Source organism: Kogia breviceps, chromosome 10, assembly GCF_026419965.1.
Source record: "Kogia breviceps isolate mKogBre1 chromosome 10, mKogBre1 haplotype 1, whole genome shotgun sequence".
Taxonomy (NCBI): Eukaryota; Metazoa; Chordata; class Mammalia; order Artiodactyla; family Physeteridae; genus Kogia; species Kogia breviceps.
The window spans coordinates 7,470,365-7,496,649 of NC_081319.1; the positions used below are offsets into that span (position 1 = coordinate 7,470,365).

General features: G+C 50.9%; 2 protein-coding genes across 18 annotated transcripts; one reads left to right on the forward strand and one right to left on the reverse strand.

The window, feature by feature from the left end:
• Positions 1-3,868: 3,868 nt before the first annotated feature.
• On the reverse strand, positions 3,869-25,230 carry OGG1 (8-oxoguanine DNA glycosylase). Of its 14 annotated transcripts, none has more exons than XR_010842471.1 (8): positions 24,101-24,323; positions 23,537-23,784; positions 22,791-22,970; positions 20,938-21,119; positions 18,965-19,109; positions 7,093-7,266; positions 5,278-5,468; positions 3,869-4,630 (listed from the first exon to the last, which is right to left on the reverse strand). XR_010842471.1 is itself a non-coding variant. In XM_067043482.1 (8 exons), exons 2-8 carry the CDS (start codon positions 24,205-24,207, stop codon positions 18,429-18,431), a joined length of 1,002 nt encoding a protein of 333 aa, XP_066899583.1. In that variant the 5' UTR covers positions 24,208-24,213; positions 24,956-25,230; the 3' UTR covers positions 17,578-18,428. The 14 variants fall into 14 exon arrangements, 9 of the variants coding, with proteins under 9 accessions (XP_066899583.1, XP_066899580.1, XP_066899579.1 ...); XR_010842469.1 differs by lacking the exon at positions 3,869-4,630 and adding an exon at positions 7,383-10,097 and having other exon boundaries at positions 4,956-5,468; XM_067043482.1 differs by lacking the exons at positions 3,869-4,630; positions 5,278-5,468; positions 7,093-7,266 and adding exons at positions 17,578-18,518; positions 18,778-18,827; positions 24,956-25,230 and having other exon boundaries at positions 24,101-24,213.
• Positions 6,787-18,244, forward strand: CAMK1 (calcium/calmodulin dependent protein kinase I). Of its 4 annotated transcripts, none has more exons than XM_059077682.2 (12): positions 6,787-7,588; positions 9,728-9,842; positions 11,923-12,054; positions 13,282-13,356; positions 13,464-13,602; positions 14,416-14,542; positions 14,635-14,710; positions 15,404-15,516; positions 16,074-16,152; positions 16,249-16,336; positions 17,752-17,869; positions 17,978-18,244. In XM_059077682.2, exons 2-12 carry the CDS (start codon positions 9,760-9,762, stop codon positions 18,058-18,060), a joined length of 1,113 nt encoding a protein of 370 aa, XP_058933665.1. In that variant the 5' UTR covers positions 6,787-7,588; positions 9,728-9,759; the 3' UTR covers positions 18,061-18,244. The 4 variants fall into 4 exon arrangements, with proteins under 4 accessions (XP_058933665.1, XP_066899595.1, XP_066899593.1 ...); XM_067043494.1 differs by having other exon boundaries at positions 7,444-7,756; XM_067043492.1 differs by lacking the exon at positions 11,923-12,054 and having other exon boundaries at positions 7,450-7,588.
• Positions 25,231-26,285: the final 1,055 nt, after the last annotated feature.

Here is a 26,285-nt window from a genome sequence, read left to right on the forward strand (position 1 = left end):
AAGTTTATAGCAATACAAGCCTACCTCAAGAAACAATAATAATCTCAAATAAACAATCTACACCCCCCAAAAAAACCCCCACAATCTAACCTTACACCTAACGGAACTAGAGAAAGAAGAACAAACAAAACCCAAAGTTAGTAGAAGGAAAGAAATCATAAAGATCAGAGCAGAAACAAAGAAAACAATAGCAAAGATCAATAAAACTAAAAGCTGTTTCCTAGAGAAGATAAAATTGATAAACCATTAGCCAACACATCAAGAAAAGGAGGGAGAGGACTCAAATCAATAAAATTAGAAATGAAAAAGGAGATGTTACAACAGACACCACAGAAATACAAAGCATCCCAAGAGACTACTACAAGCAACTCTATACCAATAAAATGGACAGCCTGGAAGAAACGGACAAATTTTTAGAAAGGTATAACCTTCCAAGACGGAACCATGAAGAAACAGAAAATATGAACAGACCAATCACAAGTAAGGACATTGAAACTGTGATTAAAAATCTTCCAACAAACAAAAGTCCAGGACCAGATGGCTTCACAGGTGAATTCTATCAAACATTTACAGAAGAGCTAACACCCATCCTTCTCAAACTCTTCCAAAATATTGCAGAGGGAGGAACACTCCCAAACTCATTCTATGAGGCCACCATCACCCTGATACCAAAACTAGACAAAGATACTACAAAAAAAGAAAATTACAGACCAATATCACTGAAGAATATCGATGCAAAAATCCTCAACAAAATACTAGCAAACAGGGCTTCCCTGGTGGCACAGTGGTTGAGAATCTGCCTGCTGATGCAGGGGATGCAGGTTCATGCCCCGGTCCGGGAAGATCCCACATGTCGCGGAGCGGCTGGGCCCGTGAGCCATGGCCACTGAGCCTGCATGTCCGGAGCCTGTGCATCGCAACGGGAGAGGCCACAACAATGAGAGGCCTGCATAACGCAAAAAAAAAAAAAAAAAAAAAAGAATACTAGAAAACAGAATCCAACAACACATTAAAAGGATCATACACCATGATCAACTGGGATTTATCCCAGGGATGCAAGGATTCTTCAATATACGCAAATCAATCAATGTGATACACCATATTAACAAATTGAAGAAGAAAAACCATATGATCATCTCAATAGATGCAGAGAAAGCTTTTGACAAAATTCAACACCCATTAATGATAAAAACTCTCCAGAAAGTGGGCATAGAGGGAACTTACCTCAACATAATAAAGGCCATATAGGACAAACCGACAGCAAACATAATTCTCTTTTTTTTTTTTTTTCCGGTACGCGGGCGTGCAGGCTCAGCGGCCATGGCTCATGGGCCCAGACGCTCCGCGGCATGTGGGATCTTCCCAGACCGGGGCACGAACCCATGTCCCCTGCATCGGCAGGCGGACTCTCAACCACTGCGCCACCAGGGAAGCCCCAAACATAATTCTCAATGGTGAAAAACTGAAAGCATTTCCTCTAAGATCAGGAACAAGACAAGCATGTCCATTCTCGCCACTATTATTCAGAATAGTTTTTGGAAGTCCTAGCCATGGCAATCAGAGAAGAAAAAGAAGTAAAAGGAATACAAATTGGAAAAGAAGAAGTAAAACTGTCACTGTATGCAGATGACATGATATTATGCATAGAGAATCCTAAAGATGCCACCAGAAAACTACTAGAGCTAATCAATGAAACTGGTAAAGTTGCACGATACATAATTAATGCACAATGGACTTGAGGACACGGGGAGGGGGAAGGGTAAGCTGAGACGAAGTGAGAGAGTGGCATGGACTTATATATACTACCAAATGTAAAATAGATAGCTAGTGGGAAGCAGCCAATAGCACAGGGAGATCAGCTCGGTGCTTGGTGACCACCTAGAGGGGTGGGATAGGGAGGGTGGGAGGGAGTTGCAAGAGGGAGGAGATATGGGGATATATGTATATGTATAGCTGATTCACTTTGTTATAAAGCAGACACTAACACACCATTGTAAAGCAATTATACTTCAATAAAGATGTTAAAAAACAAACAAAAAAAACCCCAAAATTAATGCACAGATATCTCTTGCATTCCTATACACTAATGATGAAAAATATGAAAGAGAAATTAAGGAAACACTCCCATTTACCACTGCAACAAAAAGAATAAAATACCTAGGAATAAACCTACCTAGGGAGACAAAAGACCTGCATGCAGAAAACTACAAGACACTGATGAAAGAAATTAAAGATGATACAAACAGATGGAGAGATATACCATGTTCTTGGTTTGGAAGAATCAATATTGTGAAAATAACTATACTATCCAAAGCAATCTACAAATTCAATGCAATCCCTATCAAATTACCAATGGCATTTTTTACAGAAGTAGAATAAAAAATCTTCAAATTTGAATGGAGGGCTTCCCTGGTGGCGCAGTGGTTGAGAGTCCGCCTGCCGATGCAGGGGACACGGGTTCGTGCCCCGGTCCAGGAAGATCCCACATGCCGCGGAGCGGCTGGGCCCGTGAGCCGTGGCCACTGAGCCTGCGTGTCCGGAGCCTGTGTTCCGCAATGGGAGAGGCCACAACAAGGAGAGGCCCCCGTACCACAAAAAAAAAAAAATTTGAATGGAGACAGAAAAGACCCCGAAGAGCCAAAGCAGTTTTGAGGGAAAAAAATGGAGCTGGAGGAATCAGACTCCCTGAGTTCAGACTATACTATATAGTTACAGTAATCAAGACAATATGGCACTGGCACAAAAACAGAAATATAGATCAATGCAACAGGATAGAAAGCCCAGAGATAAACCCACGCACGTATGGTCAACTAATCTATGACAAAGGAGGCAAGGATACACAATGGAGAAAAGACAGTCTCTTCAATAAGTGGTGCTGAGAAAACTGGACAGCTACATGTAAAAGAATGAAATTAGAACACTCCCTAACACCATACACAAAAATAAACTCAAAATGGATTAGACACCTAGGTGTTAAGACTGGACACTCTAAAACTCTTAGAGGAAAACATAGGAAGAACACTCTTTGACATAAATCACAGCAAGATCTTTTTTGATCCACCTCCTAGAGTGGAAATAAAAGCACAATTAAACAAATGGGACCTAATGAAACTTGAAAGCTTTTGCACAGCAATGGAAACTACAAACAAGATGAAAAGACAACCCTCAGAATGGGAGAAAATATTTGCAGACGAATCAACAGACAAAGGATTAACCTCCAAAATATATAAACAGCTCATGCAGCTCAATATTAAAAAAACAAACAACCCAATCAAAAAAATGGGCAGAAGACCTAAACAGACATTTCTCCAAAGAAGAAATACAAATGGCCAATAGGCACATGAAAAGATGCTCAACATCATTACTAGAGAAATACAAATCAAAACTACAATGAGACAGCACCTTGCACTGGTCAGAATGGCCATCATTAAAACGCTACAAATAACAAATGCTGGAGAGGGTATGGAGGAAAGGGAACCCTCCTACACTGTTGGTGGGCATGTAAGTTGGTGCAACCACTATGGAGAACAGAATGGAGGTTCCTCAGAAAACTAAAAATAGAGCTACCATGTGATCCAGCAATCCCACTCCTGAGCATATATCCAGACAAAACTCTAATCTAAAAAGATACAGGCACCCCTATGTTCACTGCAGCACTAGTCACAATAGCCAAGCCATGGAAACAACCTAAATGTCCTTCTACAGATGACTGGATAAAGAAAATGTCATACCTATATACAATGGAATACTACTCAGCCATAAAAAAAGAATGAAATAATGCCATTTGCAGCAACATGGGTGCAACTAGAGATAATCATACTAAGTGAACAAGTCAGAGAAACACAAATAACCATATGGTATCACTTACGTGTAGAATCTAAAATATGACACAAGGAACTCCCTGGTGGTCCAGTGGTTGTGACTTGGCACTTTCACTGCCGTGGCTCAGGTTCGATCCCTGGTCAGGGAACTAAGATCCCACAAGCTGTGCAGCATGGCCAAAAAATAAATAAATAAATAAGATAAAATATGGCATGAAATGAACCTATCTATGAAGCAGAAACAGACTCACAGACATAGAGGACAGATTTGTGGTTGCCAACAGGGAGGGGGTTGGGGGAAGGATGGGGTGGAGGCTGGGGTTAGCAGGTTAGCTATTATATATGGAATGGATAAACTCAAGGTCCTACTGTATAGCACAGAGAATTATATTTAGTATCCTATGATAAACCTTAATGGAAAAGAATATAAAAAAAGAATGTGTATATATACATATATATATGTATAGGCGAATCACTTTGCTGTACAGCCGAAATTAACACAACATTGTAAATCAACTATACTTCAATTAAAAAAAAAGAATGTTTTTATGTTTGTAAAGAAACCTGTCCATCTTTTCCTTGTGATTTCTTCCCTTTTTCTCTAATCTTAAAAGATCATTTGGGCTTCCCTGGTGGCGCAGTGGTTGAGAGTCTGCCTGCCGATTCAGGGGACGCAGGTTCATGCCCCGGTCCGGGAAGATCCCACATGCCGAGGAGCGGCTAGGTCCGTAAGCCATGGCCGCTGAGCCTGCACGTCTGGAGCCTGTGCTCCGCAACAGGAGAGGCCACAACAGTGAGAGGCCTGCGTACTGCAAAAAAAAAAAAAAAAAAAAAAAAAAAATCATTCACTCATCTAATGGCTAATTTTCTGTTGGATTCAAGAACTGATGAAGGGACTTCCCTGGTGGTCCAGTGGCTAAAACTCCCAGCTCCCAATGCAGGGGGCCCAGGTTTGACCCCAGGGAACTAAATCCCACATGCTGTAACTAAGAGTTTGCATGCCACAACTAAAGATCCTGCACGCTGCAACTAAAGATCCCACATGCCTCAACTAAGATGTGGTGCAGCCAAATAAATAAATAAATAAATAATAAAAGAATTGATGGAGATGTCTGAGTTGTTTTGTCATTTTTTAATAACAAAGGAGAGAAAAGGATTATTTCCTTTACTTTTTTTTTTTCACATATTTGACTTTCCTTGACTTTTTGTTTCAGTACTTTGAAATATGCTCACTGGAAGTGGGGGCTGTAGGAAGTGTGTATATGTATACACATCAAAAAAGGTCTGGAAGAATATGTACCAAAACATATTAACGCTGTTTTTTTTCTGACTGATGGGAGCAGGGCTGGGATGGATTTGTTAGTTGTGCCTGCCCAGCACTGCTATTTCCTTTGGGCAAGATAGCCATCTTCATTCCCTGTGACTTTGGTGTGGCTGCCCATGACAGTACACTTACCCTGTATAGTACTTATTCCTCTGGCAACAGTTCTGGGGGTAAAGGCATAGGCATGTCACTCCAGCAGAGCCCATCGGAGTCCTTCCCTGAGACTGATACATGAAACTGGGTGTAGCTCCTCTTTTGCTGGGTTCAGTTGGAAAGTTGGGGCTGCCTCACACCATGCTTCCTGCCAGGTAGAAGAGATCACTCTGCAGAGGAAAGGAAGCGGAAGTGTAAGGAAAAATCGAGACAAGGAGAGATGAGAGAAAGCAAATCCTCCAAGTACTGTGTCTCCAGTTCCAGTCTCCACCCTGATCCATGGTGTTCCTCTTTCAATCTTGCCTCAGCTATTGTGAGCCGCAGGTTCGTCTTTGGTGAAGCTGGCTTAGATTGGGATTCTATTACTTGACAAGTGAAAGAATCTAACCAATGGCAAGGAGATTTAGGGGAGGGAAATTGCCCCTTAGCCCCCTATCCCCAGGCAAACCAGGTCCCTTCTCTGAGCCTCAGTTTACACTAAAAGTACATTTTAGCTGTCAAATTTTTAATTCCAGTGGTATTCAAGGCATTTCACGTACAACAGTCTCATAGAATTCTCAGGAGAATTCTGAGTCAGTCATCGATATTCCCATATTCCCAATGAAGAAACTGAGACTCAGAAAGGCAGAGTGTGACTCAGATAAGTTAGCCTCAAAAGCCTTTCTAGGGGGACTTCCCTGGTGGTGCAGTGGTTAAGAATCTGCCTGCCAATGCAGGGAACATGGGTTCGAGCCCTGGTTCAGGAAGATCCCACATGCCTCGGAGCAACTAAGCCCATGCACCACAACTACTGAGCTTGAGCTTGCGCTCTGGAGCCCACGAGCCACAGCTGCTGAGCCCACGTGCCACAACTACTGAAGCCCACGTGCCTACTCTCGCTGTAACTATAGAAAGCCTGCGCGCAGCAACGAAGACCCAACGCAGCCAAAAATAAATAAAATAAATTTATTTTTTTTAAAAAGCCTTTCTAGGAACCTCAGCCATCTTCCTTTTTCACTGTAAAATGGGCATAATAACTGACCACCCTCAGACACAGTCCTGAGGATAAGAGAGGGAAAAGCCAGTTGAAGTTGAGTTGGGGGTAAGCATTGTCCCTTCCCTATCTTCCTGGAAAATGCAGGAATTCAAGAGTTGGGGCTAGCACTGGGTGATGATGGAGGTGGAGTTGGGGTCCTCGGCAACGGGGGTCCTCGGCAACGGGGGTCCTCGGCAACGAGCCTCCTCTGTCTGGTTTCTGTCCATCCAGCCCACCCCTACTTCCTGGGAGTTGCTGCCCCGCCACCCCGCCACCCCCTACCCCGGGCCACCTTCCCAAAGAAGGCCTTGCGCAAGAGGACGTCAGACAGGTCCCTTGGCCCCCTGCCTACATCCCCGGAGCACTTTCGGACTTTCCCTCCCCAACCTGGCCCCGAGCCGTCGGCCACTGGCGCCTGCCCAGTCACGTGGTCCTCTTTGGCCGACTTCCTCCAGGATCCTGATTTAACTCTCTCTCCTCCCCCGTCCCTCCCCGCCCCAGGCTCTCTGGGCACCACACCTGTTCGGCCCGGCAGGTGTAGGGAAGTAGAGCATCAGCTCTGCCTCAGAGGGAGACCTCGGGCTTTAGTTTTCCCGCCTTTCAAATGCGGCCCCCACCCTACGGTTGCCTCAATTCTCTTTACTGCCTCCTACTCTTGCTTTGTCCTTTCCCTACGGCCTCACCCCTCCACCCCCATCAGTCTCCTAAGCCCTTCCCAGGGCCTAATTCCCCGGGGCGGAGGTGGGGGGAGGGGGAGGGGAGGAGGGACAGAGTCCAACCTTAAGGGAGCTCACGGAATTGGTCTGAAAGAAACTCCAAGAGACAGGGTGAAAATGGCCAGCTTCCGGCATCAGACAGACTTGGTTCGAATTCGACTCTGCTTCTGACCAATTGCTGATTCTGCACCCTTCACCTCTCTGTGCCTCAGTTGTTCCTTCTGTGAAACGGGGACCCTGCCGGGAGACGAAGGATAGAAAGACTCCAGGGGAGGCTCCAACCTGAACTAAGCGGTTCCCCCGCCCACGCCCGGCCCCGGCGCCCCTTCCCTCGTCCGGGTGCGGATCCTCACCTCCCAGTCCCAGTCCCTCCTCCGCAGGCTCCTCCTCCTCTGACGTCAGAGCCGCGGGCGGGCGCAGGGAGCCTGCAGAGTCCGAACCGAGCCCCAGCGCGAGAGCAGGCGGGCGGGCCAAGCGCGCAGCGGCCGCGGACGGCGGACGGAGCTCGACAGCTGCCAACTCGGGCCTCCCAGCCAGCCCCGCGGCTGGGCAGCCGCAGGTACAGCCCGGGAACCGCCCCGCCCGCGACCCTGGGCGCTGGCGGGCAGCGGGACCCTTCAGCCGCTGGATACCATCCCCGCAAGATGGGAGGGGGTGCCTGGGCGTGCTGGACTCTACAGGGGCAGGGCTGGGCCCTTCTCCCCCACCTATACCCCAGGACCAGCAGGTGCCAGGCGGCCGGTGGGAAACTGAGTGGGTAAAAGAGGAAGGAGGAGAGGTGTGTGTGTGTGTGTTGTGGTGTGTGTGTTTGTGTGTGTGTTGTGTGTGTGTGTGCCTTCAGCTGGATCTGAATGTGGAAGGACTGGGCATTAAGAGGTAAAGACGTGTGGGGGCCGTGTTGGGGTATGCGAATGTCATAGCACAGGCAAGTGGATCTGATACGAAGTTGCAGCATGTTGGTGTGTAAGGGTATCCGTATGGGTGGGGGTGTGTGGGAATCAGTGTTTGGGCTGCACATTGTGTATCTAGGTGTTGTGTGTGCCGGAATCTGGCTCAAAGGGTAGTAAGTCAGAGTTGGGGGGTATACAGTTGTGTACTGAGGATGTTTGGAGTTAAGATGTATGAGGATTTGGAGTTTAAGAGCTTCTAGGGTGTATAGGAGCTGGAGGGTGAAGGGTGTGAATGAATCTGGGATGTCTGGTATACAGGTGAGGGGTGTGTGTGTCTGTCTGTCCTGTCTGCATGTCATCTCGTCCAGGTGTATGTGGATGTGTGTTTTGGGCTGTGAGAGGGATCTGTGGGAGGGATATCTGGGTGTGAGGATGTCTGAGGAAGTGTGTGTTTGGACATGTGTGCTGATGTCTGGGTGTACATGTATGATGAGATGTCAGAGTATCATCTGGAGATGGAGTGTGCTGGATCTGGGGGCAGGTGTTTGGGTTCAGGGGTGTGGGTGGGTCTTGGTGTGGTGTATCTGGGTGTAGGGATATGTGTGGAACTGTGAGGTTTGCATTTGCCAGGCCTCCAGGTGGGTTTTAAAATTCTGCCTCTAGAGCTTCCCATCAAGTCTCCTTTCCTAAAAGTTTCTGCCCCTGGGATAGGTAGCCAGATCCCCACTGCGAACAAAGTCCCAACCAAAGAGTGGGATCGCACACCAGGTCAGGGCACCTTCCCCTCATTTTCCCACAGAAGAAACAGAGAAGAAAAGTGCTCTCCCTGAGGTCACACAGTACACTGGGCTCTCTTTGGCCTCACTTTCTGTGGGCCTGGGATGGGATTGAGAGGCTGTGTTCTCTGGATGGGTCCTAGTCTGGTTGCAGCCCCCTCCAAGGCCTTTACCTTCAGCAAGCTTAGCTGGGGCCCCAGCTAGGGTCATTGGGCAACTCTGGGTCCAGACCCTATCCATCGCCAACCCGAGTCTCCCCACTCTCCATCTGATAAATGGAGAGAGAATGCTCACCCTCTACTGCTGGTTGAGACAGAGGTCTCAACAAAGAAGAGTATAGGCTGGGTCAGGGTGAGATCAAGCCGGGAGGGGACAGGTTGGGTGGGACCATTTCTCAGGCTGCTGGGACCCAGATGGGGAGTCAGGAGTGAGAGGCGGGTAACAGGAGGTCCGGGGAGCTCCAGCTGTGGCTGCTGTTGCTGTGGTAACAGTGCAGAAGGAGCTATTTAAAAACATGGCTGAGATATTGCTGGAAGCCCAGGCTGCCGGAAACCTGATTTCCGAGAGGCCTGGCAGGGAGAAGGAGGAGGGAGAGGAGACACCCCAGCAATTCCCAGGGTGGGGCTGGGACATAGCTGGTTCTGGGGACGGGGGATCCTCCGGGGCTGTGCATTTCTACAGGCTGCTCTGGGGTCTTCTCTGCTGTCCTCCCAGAGGTCAGTGTGCCCCTGAGTGTTTGGATTTAGAGAGGGAGAAACTGGGAGGTGAGCTGAATAAATAAAAGAATGAATGAGTGACTTTGTTGAATAAAGAATTTTGCTGCCACCTTGAAGGTTTTTCCTCTAGGCATAAGGATATGATGCATGGATGTTGCTGAATGAACAAATGACCTGCGAGTGAGTGAAAGTTGAATGATTTTGTCAAATGAATGAATCAAGGAATGAATAAACGCAGGCTGAACGGGGCCCCCAGTAAGTTCCCATGAAGAAGGCTGGGCCCTGCTGAGTCTTTTCCTTCCATTCCCTTTCCCAGGAGCCCTGGCTGTGGCCAGGGGGCAGTGGGCCATGCCGGGGGCAGTGGAAGGCCCCAGCTGGAAGCAGGTGGAGGACATTGGGGACATTTACAACTTCCGTGATGTTCTGGGAACGTGAGTCTCAGGGCAGGAGAGAAGGGGGAGCTGTCCCTGAGCTGGGGGGTGGGGTTGGGAAGGTCCTCACTCCTGGGCCTGACTGGATGGGGAGGCTGAGTCCAGGGTGGTGCTTCCTCTGGCCAGTTGATCACTGCTTCCTGTTTCCTACTGCCCAGGCCCCATGGTGGCCTTGTATGGCCCGACTGGCCTGGGCTTCTCACTCTGGCTGACAGTGGGTGGAACAGAGGTTGCTCTTGCCACAGCTCTGGGTTCCTGTGACAAGAAGAAAGCAGGAGGAATGAAGGAGCCAGTTTTTCAAACTTGCTGCCAAGAACTGGGGTTTCTGGCCTAGGCTTTAGAACTGAAGCTGGGCGTGGCTCTGTTCTCAGTGGTGGGAATCCAGAAATAACTCAAACCTGATCTCCCAAGTCGATCCCAAACATGTGAGGGAGACAGACCTACGGAAAATGACAACAGGGTGTGTGCTGTGCTCTAGCTAAATTCGGGAATGAGGACTTTGTTGAGCCCAGAGAGAGCAGTGGCTGCTGTGTGGAGAAGAACTTTCTGGAGAAGGGAGTATTAGAGCTGGGGACTAAAGGATGGGTAGGAGTATACTTGTCAGAGAGGGAGAAGGCATTCCAGGCAGAAGGAATAGCATCAGCAAAGGTTCAGAGGTATGTGTGGAAGGAGAGAGAGTTGAGTGGAGCTTCTAATCAGAGGCTGGGGGAAGAGTGGAAGAAGAGGCTGCGAAGAGAGAGGAACAGGTCATGTAAGGCCTGAAAGCCAAGCTATGGAGGCTGGACTTGATCCCATGAACCATGGGAAGACATTTAAGACTTTGTGGCAGATGTGCAACTCAGGATGGTCACTCTGGCCACAGCACAGAAGGTAAACTGGAGAGGGACAAGACTGGAAACCAGCAACGAGGCTATCACAGTCACTAGTTATTCTGATGATTGAGCTTTCACGAGAGATGCTTTTCTTTGACTTATGACTTCTTATTATCCCAGGGAAAGCAAACCGTCCTAGAAAGAACACTCTAGTAAAGCCTCCTTAATCAGTGAACTTTAGTGAAAATGAATGCGTTCCTTTCTAAGAGCCTGTTAGAAAGCACTGCTTCCCAAACTTCAGTGAGCATACACATCACCTGACAGTCTTGTTAAAATGCAGATTCTAGGGCTTCCCTGGTGGCGCATTAGTTAAGAATCCACCTGCTAATGCAGAGGACACAGGTTCGAGCCCTGGTCCAGGAAGATCCCACATGCTGCGGAGCAACTAAGCCTGTGCAACACAACTACTGAGCCTACACTCTAGAGCCCGCGAGCCACAACTACTGAAGCCCGCGTGCCTAGAGCCTGTGCTCAACAAGAGAAGCCACCGCAATGAGAAGCCTGCGCACCGCAACCAAGAGTAGCCCCCGCTTGCCGCGACTAGAGAAAGCCCGCGTGCAGCAACAAAGATCCAACACAGCCAAAAAAAATAATAAATAAAAATTAAAAATGCAGGTTCTGATTTAGTAGGTCTAGGGTGGGGCCTGAGGTTCCACACTTCAAGTTCCCAGGTGATGCTAATGGTTCTTCATGGTTCTAAAGGGTGTTAAATAAGTCATGACTCAAATTGGCTTTTGCAGAAAAAGTAGTGAATCAGTCATGCACATAATAAAAAAGCCTAGGGCGTAAACTTCAGGCATGGGATGCAGGGGCTCACATGATGTTATCAGGAAATTGTCTTTGACGGTTTCTTAGCTCTGATTTCCTTTGTGTTGGCTTCATTCTCAAGCAGGCTCTCCCCAGGTGGTGGCAAAGATGACCACCATTAGCGCCAAGCTTACATCTTACCAGCTTAGCAGGAAAGAGCACCTCATTCTCAAAGTGCCAGTAACCTGGCTTATATCATAGGACCCAATTACTGTGGCCAGGGGATAGACTACTCTGATTGGCCAGGCTGGGTCACCTCTGGCACCAGGGAGGTCAATGAGTGATGGAGGGAGGCTCATCCCATCTCCTTGGTCTGGGGATGGTCACGTAACCCACAGGGGGATGGAGGAGAGGCTGGAGGGAAGCTGAGTTCCCACCTCGTGAATCCCCTCTCTCTGCAGAGGGGCCTTCTCGGAGGTAATCCTGGCAGAAGATAAGAGGACTCAGAAGCTGGTGGCCATCAAATGTATCGCCAAGAAGGCTCTGGAGGGCAAGGAGGGCAGCATGCAGAATGAGATTGCTGTCCTGCACAAGTACGTGAGCCACATCCTATCCCTGCCCTGGGATGACCCTGCCTTGACCCCTCCCATTCGCTTCCTATCTCTGCTTTGGGCAAATCATCTAACTTCTCTGAGCCTCAAATTGCTCATTTGTAACACAGGGTAATAATCTCCACTTGGTAGGGATTTGGGGAGCATTAGAGGTCCTTTATTTCAAGTGCCTGGCACAACAGCTAACATGACAGATGTGACCGAGATGCCACAGCTTCTTTACAGTGGTTTAACGTCCAATCAGATCTAAAGGTCAATCCTTGAACATGTCTTGAACCCATGTATCTCAACTGACGTTACATCTAGACCTACCGCAAGTTCCTGCCACGTATTAAACCACCCAGCAAGATGAAAAATGCCCATCTGCGGATGGCCTGACTCAACAATCAGATGGTCTCTGAACTGTTCATGCTGATGGGAAACCTGCTGTTCTCACTGGAAAGCTCATATAGGATCTTCACTTCCAGCCTCCCCACTGAGCTTTCCAACCACCATGGGCAGGGACGAAATAATCATTTCCACTATTGGGTCGGGAAGACTGAGGCCCGGAGAGGACAAAGGACTTGCCCAAGGTCGCACAGCAGGTCTGTGGCAGAGCCAAATCTTCCATCAAGCTTAATTACCATCATCGGTTCATTTCTGGAGCGTTTACTGTGTGCCAGGCATCGTGCCGATTCTTCCCTGCACTTCCTCACGTGAGCCTCACTCCAACACTCGGAGGGAAGTACTATCACTGGCTTCATGTTATAGATGAAGAAACTGAGGCCCGGAGAGGTTACCCTCAATTCAGTGAATATGAGTGAGCACCCACTCTGCACCAGGTGTGGCGCAGCAGTGGTGAGCAAGATAAAGCTGCTGGTCTCGTGGAGACGACGTTCTGGTGGGGGAGGCTGACGACTTCATAAACCCAGACAAGTGTTAAAATCATATACTGATCAGCACTGTGAGGTGAGAAGACTTGCCCCCGAACAGCACGTGGCAGAGGCGGATAAGGACCCAGGTCTGTCTGACGCCGGAGCCCAGTGTTAACCCCTGTGGCTCTCCTGCCTTCCATGACACTATGATACATCGTGGTAAATCAGCTTTTCCCTTTGAGACCCAGATCTTTGGCTCGTCCTGCCCAGGTTTGCAGGCAGCGGTTCTTCACGATGAGGGTGGGGAGGTGGCTGAACTGTCCTCAGCTCTGAACCACCTCATTTCTCCTTTCAGGATCAAGCACCCCAACATTGTAGCCCTGGATGACATCTATGAAAGTGGGGGACACCTCTATCTCATCATGCAGCTGTGAGTGGCCCTGCCTCTGCCCCTTCCTCACAGCTCTCCCTGCTGCCCCCTCCCTGGCCTCTCTGCCTCCCGTTCTCTTGTCCAGACAGCCCTGTCCCTGGCTACAGGGTGTCAGGTGGGGAGCTGTTTGACCGAATTGTGGAAAAAGGCTTCTACACAGAGCGGGACGCCAGCCGCCTCATCTTCCAGGTGCTGGATGCCGTCAAGTACCTGCACAACCTGGGCATCGTACACCGAGACCTCAAGGTGGGTGTGTGGGGAACTGGGGCACCCAGGGGTGGGGCCTCTACAAACTCCTCACTGAGACCTTGGGTACCTCTCACCCCCTTGCTGAGCCTCGCCTTCCCATCTGCAGAATCAACCTGTAAGCCCTAAACTGCTTCCTCCCCATGCCATTTCCGACACCCAAGTGGACACAAAGGTGAACTGTGCTGTTATTTTATCCCAGTCGCATCTTATGTCTTTTTCTGATAATAAAAGTCCCACTTGCTCTTTGTAGAAAACTTGAGTGGGGCAGCAAAACACAAAGAAGAAAGCCAGAAGCCCCTGAAAGCCTGCTCCTCAGAGACAATGATGGGGTTCACGTCTTGTAGTACATCTCATTCTGCTCTAGAAGAGCGCTGGGGTGAAACAGATCTGGGTCTGAATTCTGTCCCTGCCACTCCCCTCCCTAACTGTAGATTCTCAGGCAAGTCACTTTGCCTCTCAAGGCATCAGTTTCCCCCCCTGTAAAGTGGGATCATTCAGAGTGGGCTAGCAGGGATGTGGTAAGGATAAATTGAAATCAAGCACAACACAGGATCTGGGGCATGGGAGCACCTCAAAAATTCTTTAGGGCGTCACAGTACACACTTGAGGTTTATAGGAAATTCCCTTCCACATCCCCGAGGCCCTTGTCCTTTTGGAACTTTAATTGAGTTTCTTGTGCCTGCAACCAAGATGGCAGTTGTGACGCCACAGTAGCTTTTGGGGGGCTCGCTGGGGTGCTCGGGGAGGCAGAAGGTCCTGCTGGCCTCTGGCCATCTCGCACTCCTCTTCCCCACCCTCCTGTCTTCCAAGCCAGAGAATCTGCTGTACTACAGCCTGGATGAAGACTCCAAGATCATGATCTCCGACTTTGGCCTCTCCAAGATGGAAGACCCTGGCAGCGTGCTCTCCACAGCCTGCGGGACCCCAGGATACGTGGGTGCGGAGGGCCGTGGGCTGGGACTGTGGGCGGGGGAGGAACCCAAAGCTGCCGGGCAGATTTGTCACCACCATGTCCCCTTCCCTCCACAGCCCCTGAAGTGCTGGCCCAGAAGCCCTACAGCAAGGCAGTGGATTGCTGGTCCATTGGGGTCATTGCCTATATCCTGTGAGTGGGGGCTTGGCCGTTGGGGACGTGGTTTCAGAGTTCTCCTCTCCCCTACTTTGCTCTCTCCCTCCTCTCTGCCATTTCTTCTTTCCTGCCGTCCATATTTATATCTACCAATTAATGACTAATATTACTTCACTCAACAGGTACTATGTTTCTGGCACTGTGCCAAGCACTGGGGCTTTAGCAGAGAACAAGACAGACAAGGTGCCTGCCCTCGGGGAGCAGACATGCTAGTAAGGGAGACAGAAAATAAATAAGTAAATAAATCTGTAAAATAATGGCAGGTTGTAAGAAATATTAAGAAGAAAAATCAAGCAGGGGAGGGAGATGGGGATGGATGCTATTTTAAATAGGAGGTCAGGGAGCCTCTCTGAGGAGGTGGCATGAGTGGCATCCTGACTGAAGTGAGGGAGCCAGACATTCGAGGTGTGGGGGGAGAATGGTTTAGGCAGAGGGCACAGCAAGTGCAAAGGCCCTGAGGAAGGACAGATGGCGGCACGTTAAGGAACAGAAAGCCAGGGTAGCTGGACAGGAGTGAGCAAGGCAGAGAGTGGCAAATTTCCCCCCTTTGTAAAAGGGGGAACTCCTTCCAGTGGGTCCTGCCTGATCCCTGAGACTGCCCCAAAGCTCCATCCCGGAGCCAGTGGGTACAATGAAAATGGAAATGAGAATGAGTTTCTCCTTGCCCAGGCTCTGTGGTTATCCCCCCTTCTATGACGAGAATGACGCCAAACTCTTTGAACAGATTTTGAAGGCCGAGTACGAGTTTGACTCTCCTTATTGGGACGACATCTCTGACTCTGGTATTTGGGGCTTTGCTTTCTTCCCCTGGGTCCTACCTCCGGTGCCTTCCTCATCTGCTTTAGGGGTCTCCCCACTGCCTTCCTTCCACCAGATTCCCCAGCCCCAGACTAAGAACTGTCCTTGAGACCAGACACCCACCCTGGGTGCTTCTCTTTGCCTGGCTCCTGGCCTGAGAAACTCATTCGGTCTTCAAACATAGTATTTTAGAAAATACCTCCTCCCACTGACTTCCTAAAGCCTAAGACACCGCCATTCATGTTTTTATCTGTCCTCCTGTGCCTCCAATTAGGAGGCAAAGCTGTGAAGCCATTATCAACCATGTACACGTCAGTGTGAATACACTGAGCTCAATCTTCTCTAGGAACAAGTTCTTCCTAAGGGAGAAAGCTGGAGGGTTGGGGTGGGTCTGGGGGCTTAGAGCAAAGGGTGCAGGTGGAGTGGGGCGGTGAATGGACAGATCTGGCTTCGGTGCTGGCCAGACCTGAGGGGTGGGGTCTATCTTGGGGGTGTTCTCAGACACCACCGTGCTGTCTTTGCTCTTGTCTTGGGGATTCAGCCAAAGACTTCATCCGGCACTTGATGGAGAAGGATCCAGAGAAGAGGTTCACCTGTGAACAGGCCTTGCAGCACCCCTGGTGAGAGCTCCCACAAGCTGCGGGCTGGGGTGGGATCTGGGGCCCCCAGGCCTGCCTCTACCTTCACTGACAACCCTCTACACATATCTGCTTTAGGATTGCAGGAGATACGGCTCTAGATAAGAATATTCACCAGTCGGTGAGCGAGCAGATCAAGAAGAACTTTGCCAAGAGCAAGTGGAAGGTGAGCCCACGTTTAGTCCTGGGTCCCAGCCTCCCCAGGACTCCTCCCCACCCCCACCCAGCCCTCAGCTCACACAGCAGCTCGCACCTCGTGGGGCACACTGTAAATGCTCAGGGGTGCTTACTGAAGAACCTCATTCATTCATTCAGTGCTCTGTGACACCTACTCTATTCCAGTGATGGTCCCTGACCTCCAAGTCTAGAGGGAGAACAGTATATACTTCTTAAGGAGACATCGAACCCAAGCTACGAGGTCCTGGAAGGGGCATAAACCTGTCAGACGTGATAGCCGAGTAGGAATTAGCTGGGCACAGCAGAATAATGTCTGAGGCAGAAGGAACCAGGGTGCAAAGGGCCAGGAGACGTGAGAGTGCAGTGCAGCCACTCAGGGCAATGCAAGCACTAAGCCTGGCCGGACTGGAGGAGCTGTGGGGCAGGAGCCCAGGCTGCAGACCCGGGTAGGGGCCAGGCTGCTTGGGGGCTTGAGTGCCACAGTGGAGGAATGACTTGATCCTGAGGATGCTGAGGAGCCCCAGAAGGATTTTCAGCTGGAACTTGCCTGTTAGAAAGGGCTCTCAAGATGCAGAAAGGCACAGTGGAGGCTGGGAGACGCTTTAGGGGGCTGTGGCAGAGACACAGTCAGGAGACGGTGAGGGCTTGGACCAGAGAGCAGTGGCAATGAGAACAGAGAACACTGGTTGGTCCAGGAGTCGTTTGGGAGGCAGAACTGACAAGAAGTGATGGTAGAATGGATACTGGGGGAGAGAAGAGATGTCCAGGGCTGGCCCAAGATTTTGGTTGGGGACGAGGTGGATGGCGGTACCGTCACTAAGATGGAGATCTCAGGGGCAGAAACTTGTTTTAGGGGATGATTTTGGTTTGGGACATGGCAAATTTGAGGGACATCTCAGTGGATAGGTTGAATAGATAATGATACACACACACCTGGGCAAGTTAGTTAACCTCTCTGTGCCTCAGTTTCCTCCTTTGACAATGGTGACAGTAATAGTGCCCACCTCAAAGACATTCGTGAAGATTAAATGAACTACTATGTAAAGTGCTTAGAACAGTGCCTGACACATAATGCTATATTAAGTGTTTACTATTATGTGAATATAAATTAATTATATATAAAAAGTTACGCACGTCTATCTATCTATCTATCTATCTATCTATCTATCTATCTATCTATCTATCTATCTATATATACATTTTATACATGTGCGTGTATGTATTACTATATGATATGACTGAATATAATTTAATAAAGCCTTGTAGACGTTTCAGGGAGTTTTAGGCGATCAGCCAATATCGCCTGAACGAAACTAACAGAACTGCTGCGAGAATTCCGCCGCCGGACCCTGCCCCGTGATGTTCCACTCTCTCCAAAGTCCCTTCTTCCGCCTCTCTCCCCAGCAAGCCTTCAATGCCACGGCCGTGGTGCGGCACATGAGGAAGCTACAGCTGGGCACCAGCCAGGAGGGGCAGGGACAGGTGGCGAGCCACGGGGACCTGCTGGCACCAGCAGCTGGGGGTGAGGCTCTGGGCTCTGTGGAAGGGCAAGGGTGGTCCACAGAGAGGCACCCAGGCTAGAGCAGAGGGTCTCCTCCTGTGGCCAACTCTGCTCTCTCTCCCCGTGTAGGGCCGGTGGCCAGCTGCTGCTGTCGAGACTGCTGCGTGGAGCCGGGCCCGGAACTGTCTCCCACGCTGGCCCCCCAGCTCTAGGGGCCTGGATCCCCTGTGTAGGAGGGGTTGGGGGCAGCCTGCTCCCGCTCCCTACCTGAACTGGGGAGTTACCCTGCTCCACCCGCTCCGCACTCCTTTCCCTACAGCCCCTCCACTGCATTTTCCATACAAATGTTTCTATTTTATTGTTCCTTCTTATAATAAAGGGAAGAGGTTAAAACCACAGGTAGCTCTGTCTCCCCAGACAACCCCCATCCCGCACTGTCGCGCAAACTGCTTGCTTTGAGGGTGCCTGGCCCCTGAGGTAGCTGCAGGGAGCCCCCTTTCCAACACGAGACTGGATGGGGGTGAGAAGGGGGAATGGTGGGGAGGGGTGTTTGGGGAATCCCTTCGTCCAGTGCCCCCACCTAGCCTTCCGGCCCTGGGCATCTCTTTCTGCGCTTGGCTGGTGGCTCCTGAGCTCGGTGGGGTTGGCGCAGGTCAGCACTGAACAGCACCTGGCGGCGGGGGGGGGGAGTCTGAGTGGAGAGAGGGTACAATGGGGTCAAGACTCGGGGGGCAGTGTGGGGAGCCGGAAGGGTTCATGGGGGGCAGGGCTGGGGCAAGGGGAGTCCACTGGAGTCAGGGCTGGGGTGGGTGGAGAGTCCTTTAGGGTCACCTGGGGCAGTGGCGGGGTAGAATCAAGTGGGTCAGGGCTTGGGGCGAAGTCCTGTGGGGTCTGGACTGGAGGAGGATGGGAAGCCTAAGTACACTCACTGCTTGGGCCCAGCCAGCATAAGGTCCCCACAGGCTCCGGAAAAAGCTTCCTAAACCAGAAGTGGTGAGGTGACGTTAATTGACCCCTCCTGCTCCCTGTCCCCAAGGGTGGGGTTTAGGGGGAGGTGTGGTGAAGTTTCCACCACCTCAGCCCACTGCCAGCCCCGACATCCCACTCTCTCCTTACCCAGTTCTTTGTTGGCCTGGGGGCTCGGACCCTTGGCGGTGGTGGGGTGCCAGCTGTAGTCACATTGAGCGATCTGCCACACGTGGACGTCCACGGGCACAGCCTGGGGCTTGTCTAGGGCCATCAAGCAGATGCAGTCGGCCACCTATGACAGACACAGAGTGAGCCACAGAGGAGGAATGGCAGGGTCCAGCCAGCAACCTGCTTCTAGCCCCAAAGCCAGCTGCTTCCTTCTCCACTCTGAGGTTACTATGATTGTACATTCTATTAATAATTTTAAAAATAGCTGTGTGGACTTCCCTGGTGGCACAGTGGTTAAGAATGCACCTGCCAATGCAGGGGACATGGGTTCAAGCCCTGGTCCAGGAAGATCCCACATGCCGTGGAGCAACTAAGCCTGTGCACTACAGCTACTGAGCCTGCGCTCTAGAGCCCGCGAGCCACAGCTACTGAGCCCGCAAGCCACAGCTACTGAGCCCGTGCGCCTACAGCCCGTGCTCCGCAACAAGAGAAGCCACTGCAACGAGAAGCCCGTGTATTGCAATGAAGAGTAGCACCTACTCACTGCAACTAGAGAAAGCCTGCGTGCAGCAACGAAGACCCAATGCAGCCAAAAATAAATAAATAAATAAATAAATAAATTTTTTAAAGAAATATCTCCTGGTATTAAGAAATTCTTTTAAAAAATATATAAATAAATAAATAAAAAATAAAAAACAGATGTGATGAGAGTGCTACTGGGTGAACATCTTATGTGTGTCAGGTTCTCATTTTTTTAAAGTACATTTATTTATTTATTTTTGGCTGCACTGGGTCTTCGTTGCTGCATGCGGGCTTTTCTCTAGTTGCGGTGAGTGGGGGCCCCTCCTCGTTGTGGCGCGCAGGCTTATTGCTGTGGCTTCTCCTGTTGTGGAGCACGGGCTCTAGGTGCACGGGCTTCAGTAGTTGTGGCACGCGGGCTCAGCAGTTGTGACTCGCGGGCTCCAGAGCGCAGGCTCAGCAGCTGTGGCCCCCGGGCTTAGTTGCTTCATAGCATGTGGGATCCTCCCGGACCAGGGCTCGAACCCGTGTCTTCTGCATTGGCAGGTGGATTCTTAACCACTGCGCCACCAGGGAAGCCCCTTGTCTTGTTTTGCAGACAAGAAAACTGAGGTTCTGAAAGGTGAAATGACTTGGCCAAAGATACACAGCTAGGCAGACGCAGAACCAAGATTTAATGTTAGGCTGGAGTTCAGAGCCCATTAAAAAGAGTTATTGGGGCTACCCTGGTGGTGCAGTGGTTGAGAGTCTGCCTGCTGATGCAGGGGACACGGGTTCGTGCCGCGGTCCAGGAAGATCCCACATGCCGCAGAGCGGCTGGGCCCGTGAGCCATATACAGGCCACTGAGCCTGCGCGTCTGGAGCCTGTGCTCCGCAACGGGAGAGGACACAGCAGTGAGAGGCCCGCGTATCACAAAAAAAAAAAAAAAAAAAAAAAAAAAAAGAGTTCTTTAAACAAAAGTTCATTTTTAAAGTACAGAGAAATATAAAAAAGAAAACAATAAATGCCAAATTCCCAATCATCTTTCTGATAGCTAACGCTGTTGATATTAAACAAGAAGTTCTATAAGTACATATAATTTTAAGAGAAGAACAAAATGAAAAGTGGAAACATCTTTTCATTTGTCTTCCCAAAGGTAACCACTATTAAGTTCCCTGTGATTCCTTCTGGAAATTTCTGCATATAGCAGTGTATGTATGTACCTGAACAAATGGTTTTTCTAAAAATGCATTCAAAGAGCAATGTCTTTTATACCCTTTCTGCATTCTACATTTCTCTAATAAAACACCTGCTGGTATCCCTTCTCCTTCCCACTCTGCCTCCGGAAGAGAAGCCTGCATCCAAGCACCCAACTCTCAGGCCTGCCTTCTCTCCTCCTCTGCTACTCTCTGCATGGGTGGTGAGGGCAGCTCCTACCCCCCTGGGGCCTTACCTTGGTGCCTACCCCAGGCAGGGTGCAGAGGGCCTTATGGGCCTCCTCGTAGGGGGCCTTGCGCAGCTGCTGCAGCCAGGGAAGTCCACCCCGTTCTTCCAGGATGGCTCGGGCACTGGCACTCACATAGCGAGCACGATACCCCAGGCCCAGCTTCCTGAGCTGAGCCTCCACCTGTGGCCCTGTGGGTTGGTGGGGAGGGGATCAGCGGTTAGGCATTATCACATCCTTCCTGTCATCAGGCTAGTGTGTGAGCCCTGCACCCCACAGGAATGCTTTCCCTAAGCACCTGTCTCCTACCTTGCCACCCTCTGGGAGACCCCAGGACACCTGCACGTACAAAGGAAAGGGTTAAGGCCTGGGTTCTGCCCCTCCACAAATATTCTCTGAGCACTGACATGTGCTGTGCACTGCAGCAGGGACTGAGAAGGACTTGCTGCCCTGGAGGAACTCCCCAGTTAAGTTCCTTAACCTTTCCAAAGGGCGTTCACATTCATGATCTAAAATAAAAGTCATAATAACAGCAACAGCTTCTATTTTCAAGTGATGGGTATCATGCATGGGCAAAGTGCTTTAGGTACATTATCATGCTTACTTTTCTCAAGGACCCTGATGACAATATTATTGTTCTTCCCACTTTATGGATGGAGAAAATGGAGGCTTAGAAGAGGTTAAGTAACTTGCTCAAGAAAGGACATGGTAGGGGCTTCCCTGGTGGCGCAGTGGTTGAGAATCTGCCTGCCGATGCAGGAGACACGGGTTCGTGCCCTGGTCCGGGAAGATCCCACATGCCGCGGAGCAACTAAGCCCGTGAGCCATGGCCGCTAGGCCTGTGCGTCCGGAGCCTGTGCTCCACAACGGGAGAGGCCACAACAGTGAGAGGCCCACATACCGCAAAAAAAAAAAAAAAAAAAAAAAAAAGAAAGGACATGGTAGAGATGGGACCTTGCACTGAGGTCTGGGACACCAAGCCTGTACTCTTAACCCACTGCACTACCTACCTCATGATTGCTTTATTCATCCCTCACACCCTTCTGGATAGAGATTGTTATTCCCATTCCACAAACAAGTTAAGAGAAGCTTGGAGAGGTGAATGAATTTCTTGAGGTCTTATGACTACTAAGCTGCGAGCTAAGACCCAAGATTGGGTTTCTAAGCACCTAAAACATTCTGTTTTCTCCAGAGGGGGCTGCTATGCAGTCACCAAGCACTTTCTCTAGCTTGGTTCTCACATCTGCCAACTGATATACTTGCCTCTGTAAAATACTTGCCTCACGGGGCAGCTGTGAAGAACACGTGTGTTTCTGGTTGCAGAATTGTTGGATTCATTGCAGAGATAACAAATTGAAATTTCTTTTTACGTCCCATAAGCCAATCACTGTGCTAGGTGCAGTATGTGTACTCCTTTACTCAACCCTCATGACAGCTCTGATAGGTAGACGCTATTCTTATCCCATTCAATGGATTAAAAAACTGAGGCACACAGAGGCTAAATAATGTGCTCAAGGTCATATACGTAGAAGTCACGTGCCAGAGTTGAGATTCTGACCCAGGCAGGCTGTCTCTAGAATGCGTGCTCTTAAGCCCAAACTACTGCACACTATACAGATGTCTTCCGATGAGCCATTGAACCCATGGGGCAAAAAGCCCAGACTAGTGAGGTGCTGACATTTCAGGGACAGATAAGGAAGATGAGGTGTAACTGGGGCTGATCAGAGCAGGCAGGGTGGTTCTGGATGAGGGCAGTATTTAGAAAGGCAGGAAGCTTTGAGATGGGAGAAGGGCACCAGGGGAGAACTGAACAGACCCTGAAAGCTGCTGGAAGGCCCGGAGTCAAGGACCCACCTACTCACCAGCCAGGGCCTGCAAGGTGGGGAAGCCATGGTAGGTGACATCATCAAGCTGGAGGAGCCGAGGTCCGAAGGTCTGGCAGAGCCGCTCCACCATGCCAGTGATGCGGGCAATGTTGTTGTTGGAGGAACAGATGAAGGAGAAGAGGCACTCGATGGGGTCCTGTTGCAGAAGTCGCACACCTGGGGACCAGAAAGGCAGGGGGACCAGAAATCACTTGTTATTGGGAGTGGCCTCCTCTCACCCTCAGATTCTAGGTACCAAGGCTCCGAGGTATCCCAGGGGAATGAGGGACAGCACTGTTACAGAAAAGAACACCAGAGCTCTCATTCCTCATAGCATCTTGTGAGGTCTGGGCTATCATCGCATTCCACAGAGGAAGAAGCCACAATGTCAGCACTAGGAGGGTGGGAATTTGTTTCTGTTTTGCTCACTGTGGTAACCCCAGTCGCATAGCTGATGCTCTGTAAACATTTACAGAATGAATGACGTCACCAGCCCCAGATCACACAGCCAGGATGTGGCTCAATATCCTTTTCACTCCCCTATGGTGGTCAGCAAGACAATAATAACACTAATAATAATTACTATGTGTCAGGCACTATTCTAAGCACTTTACATGTCTTAGCTTCTTTAATCCTCATAAAATCCTATGAGGTAGATATAATCCCCATTTTACAGATGGTGAAACTGAGTAACTTAACCAAATCACAAGCACCCCAACCCCTGCCTCAGGCTCTGTACTCACCTTGGAATTTCTGAGCCACCTCTTGAAAGTGGGGGTCCACAGAACTCCAATGGTGATACAGCTGAGCAAGGCTGACATCCAGCCGGAAGTACTGTCGCACGGCCTTTAGCTCTTCCAGTGTGGGCTCGCCAACCCGGCCCTTATCCCCTCGGTACACAGTGCAGTAAAGATGTTCCTCAGTCTGGGTCAGTGTCCATACCTGGTCGGCCAGCACGCCACTCCAGTGCGCAGGGCTTTGCTCCCTCCACCTGACCCCCAGGCACAGGGCAGCCCTAGCACTCAGTTTTCCTTCCTGCACCCTTTGGGGCCCTCCCATCTTATAAATGCTCCATATAGAAAATTGACTTACAAATTGCAAAGTAAAAGTGCTTTCTTTTACATCAATTATATCATGCAACTCTCGCAACAACACTGCACAGGGTTATTACCTCCACTTTATAAAGCAGGTAACAGGGTCACCACCCGTGCCTCAGTCTCCTCTCTTGTACTCTTAAGTTTCTTCTATCACCCCCAATGCACCCCAGGATCTGCCGTGCTGAGGAGCCAGGAGCCAGGGTCACTCACCGGAATGACTGTCCAGAAGCCAGAACCAGGTCCAGTCGCAGCTCAGAGCGTGGACAGGGGATGGAGGCCCACAGGGCCGGGACGGAGGCTAGAGTGCGGTGTCTCATGCTACGCTGCAGAAGGGAGCGGGCTAACATTTCCACGTCAGGCTCCGCCCCATGATGGCCCCGCCCACTCAAAGCAGCTCTACGCTCCGCCGAGACCCCGCCCCAAAGGTCACGCCCCTCTAGGCCTCGCCCACCAAATCCTAGCCTCTTAATTTGCTTCTTTAAAGCCCGCCCGGTTTTATTTAATTTCTCCACTCCCCACAGGCCTCACTCCTTGCGGTCCACCGAGGCTCCGTCCCTCCCACTCTGTCCCGACACTCCCGTCCTTCCTCCTTACGTATCCTCCCCTGCCCTCCACAGCCTCGGGGCGCGCACCACTGGCCCAAAGAGCTGCCGCGATTTTGGGAAGCGCGCGCAAGCGCGCTTTTCGGCTTTCTCCGGGATCCGACCACGCTCTCACCGGAAGTACGATTCAAGCCCGGCTAATTGGATCCAGAGGTAGCCAATCCACGGAGAGTTAAGAGTCGCCAATGAGAATCGGGCGTGGCGGCGGGTGGGCGGGCCTTTCCGTGGCGCCGCAGCGGTTGGCGCGCGCTGGGCTACTTGCTCGCCCTTGGGTTTTCGTCTGTGGGCTCGGCTGCACTCGGCACGCCGGTCTGTCCCGTCCCCGCTCCCCAGGGTCCGGGCGCACTGTGCGCTCTCAGGCCCCAGTCCTCACTGCCTGATCTTCTCAAAGCCCTGGGATTCCTCAAGGTCGGCCCGCCCACAGAACCAAGTCCTATCCCTCGCCGCCCTTAGCCTTTCTCACCGAGCCTCTCCGGGCTGATCCTCGCCCTCCTCAGTCGGCCTCCCCCGAACCACCCCCTCACTGAGAATCGCGCCGGAACGCAGCTCCGGGCCCGCCGAGCCCCTGAGGTGTCTCCACGGCGCCTGGATCCCGAGGATTCTGCCTTCGTGCTCACCCGCTGAGCCGGTACCCTCCAAGGGCTTGTCCCTGAGCCTCGACGCTGTAGGCTTAGGCCTCCTCACAGACTTCCTCGTCAGAGGCCCGCCTCCTCGGACTGTCCCGCCGGGCGCCGCCCGCTGGCTGCCACAGCTGCTCCCTCCGTCTAGGGCCTTCCTCCACAGCACTCCCTCAGCCCTGCCCAGCGGGGGGCCTGAGTAGGCCTTCCTCGGGGACTGCGCCCAGCGGCCCAGAGAGGCCACAGGACCACCAAGTGTGTGGCCCCCGGGCAGCCCCGGTGCCAGGGTCGGCTGCCTGGCCCAGGAGAGATGTATCATGTAACTTCTTACCTTCTGGAGAAAGACAAAAAGCAGGGACGGGGCTTCCCTGGTGGCGCAGTGGTTGAGAGTCCGCCTGCCGATGCAGGGGACGCGGGTTCGTGCCCCGGTCCGGGAAGATCCCACGTGCCGCGGAGCGGCTGGGCCCGTGAGCCGTGGCCGCTGAGCCTGCGCGTCCGGAGCCTGTGCTCCGCAACGGGAGAGGCCACAGCGGTGAGAGGCCCGCGTACCGCAAAAAAAAAAAAAAAAAAAAAACAGGGACACAAGAACTGCCTCTGGGCGGCGATTTTTGGTTACTGTATCTGAGCCATTAGCCTTCAGACTCCTTAAGGGACAGACTGGCAGCTGATTTATCTCTGTGTCTCTCTTGCCACAGTTCCTAGCGGGGGGTGCTGTGAGCCTGGCAGCGTCTCAGTTCCGGGCTTCAGGAGCCATAAGGCCCTGGGGCAGCTGCTTCCTGTGCGTGTCTCTTCAGCAGGCACCACAGCCCACAGGTGCCTAGCGCTTAGAGGGCATTCCTCCAGTAAATGTTTAAATTGGAAGAGAAGGTGGGGAATGAAGAGTCCCTCTGCATTCCTGCTCAGTCCCCTGCTTAACAGGGGAAGAAGGGTCACACAGCTATAGTGACTCTGAAGCAGCACCCGGACCGTCCAACTGGCAAAGGACTCGAAGCATCTGCAGTTCACGAAGGAATGGCCACTAGACTCTTCCCTTCCAGCCGTTCGGCATACTGGTTGAGGAGCCAGCTTTGGAGGCAGGTTCTTGTTCAAATGCTAGCTCTGCGACTTCCTAGTTGTGGGAACTTAGGCAAGTTACTTAATTTGTCTAAACCTTGGTGTCTTTGTGGAGATAACTAC

Excerpts from the sequence above, each read along its gene's own strand:
- OGG1 (XM_067043475.1), bottom strand. The coding sequence starts at position 24,237 with ATGTTAGCCCGCTCCCTTCTGCAGCGTAGCATGAGACACCGCACTCTA. Across the intron at positions 22,971-23,536 it reads GGTGGCTCAGAAATTCCAAG|GTGTGCGACTTCTGCAACAG; the intron begins GTGAGTACAGAG and ends TCTGGTCCCCAG. Across the intron at positions 21,120-22,790 it reads CACCTTGCAGGCCCTGGCTG|GGCCACAGGTGGAGGCTCAG; the intron begins GTGAGTAGGTGG and ends ACCAACCCACAG.
- CAMK1 (XM_059077682.2), top strand. The coding sequence starts at position 9,760 with ATGCCGGGGGCAGTGGAAGGCCCCAGCTGGAAGCAGGTGGAGGACATT. Across the intron at positions 9,843-11,922 it reads TTCCGTGATGTTCTGGGAAC|AGGGGCCTTCTCGGAGGTAA; the intron begins GTGAGTCTCAGG and ends CTCTCTCTGCAG. Across the intron at positions 14,543-14,634 it reads CGGGACCCCAGGATACGTGG|CCCCTGAAGTGCTGGCCCAG; the intron begins GTGCGGAGGGCC and ends TTCCCTCCACAG.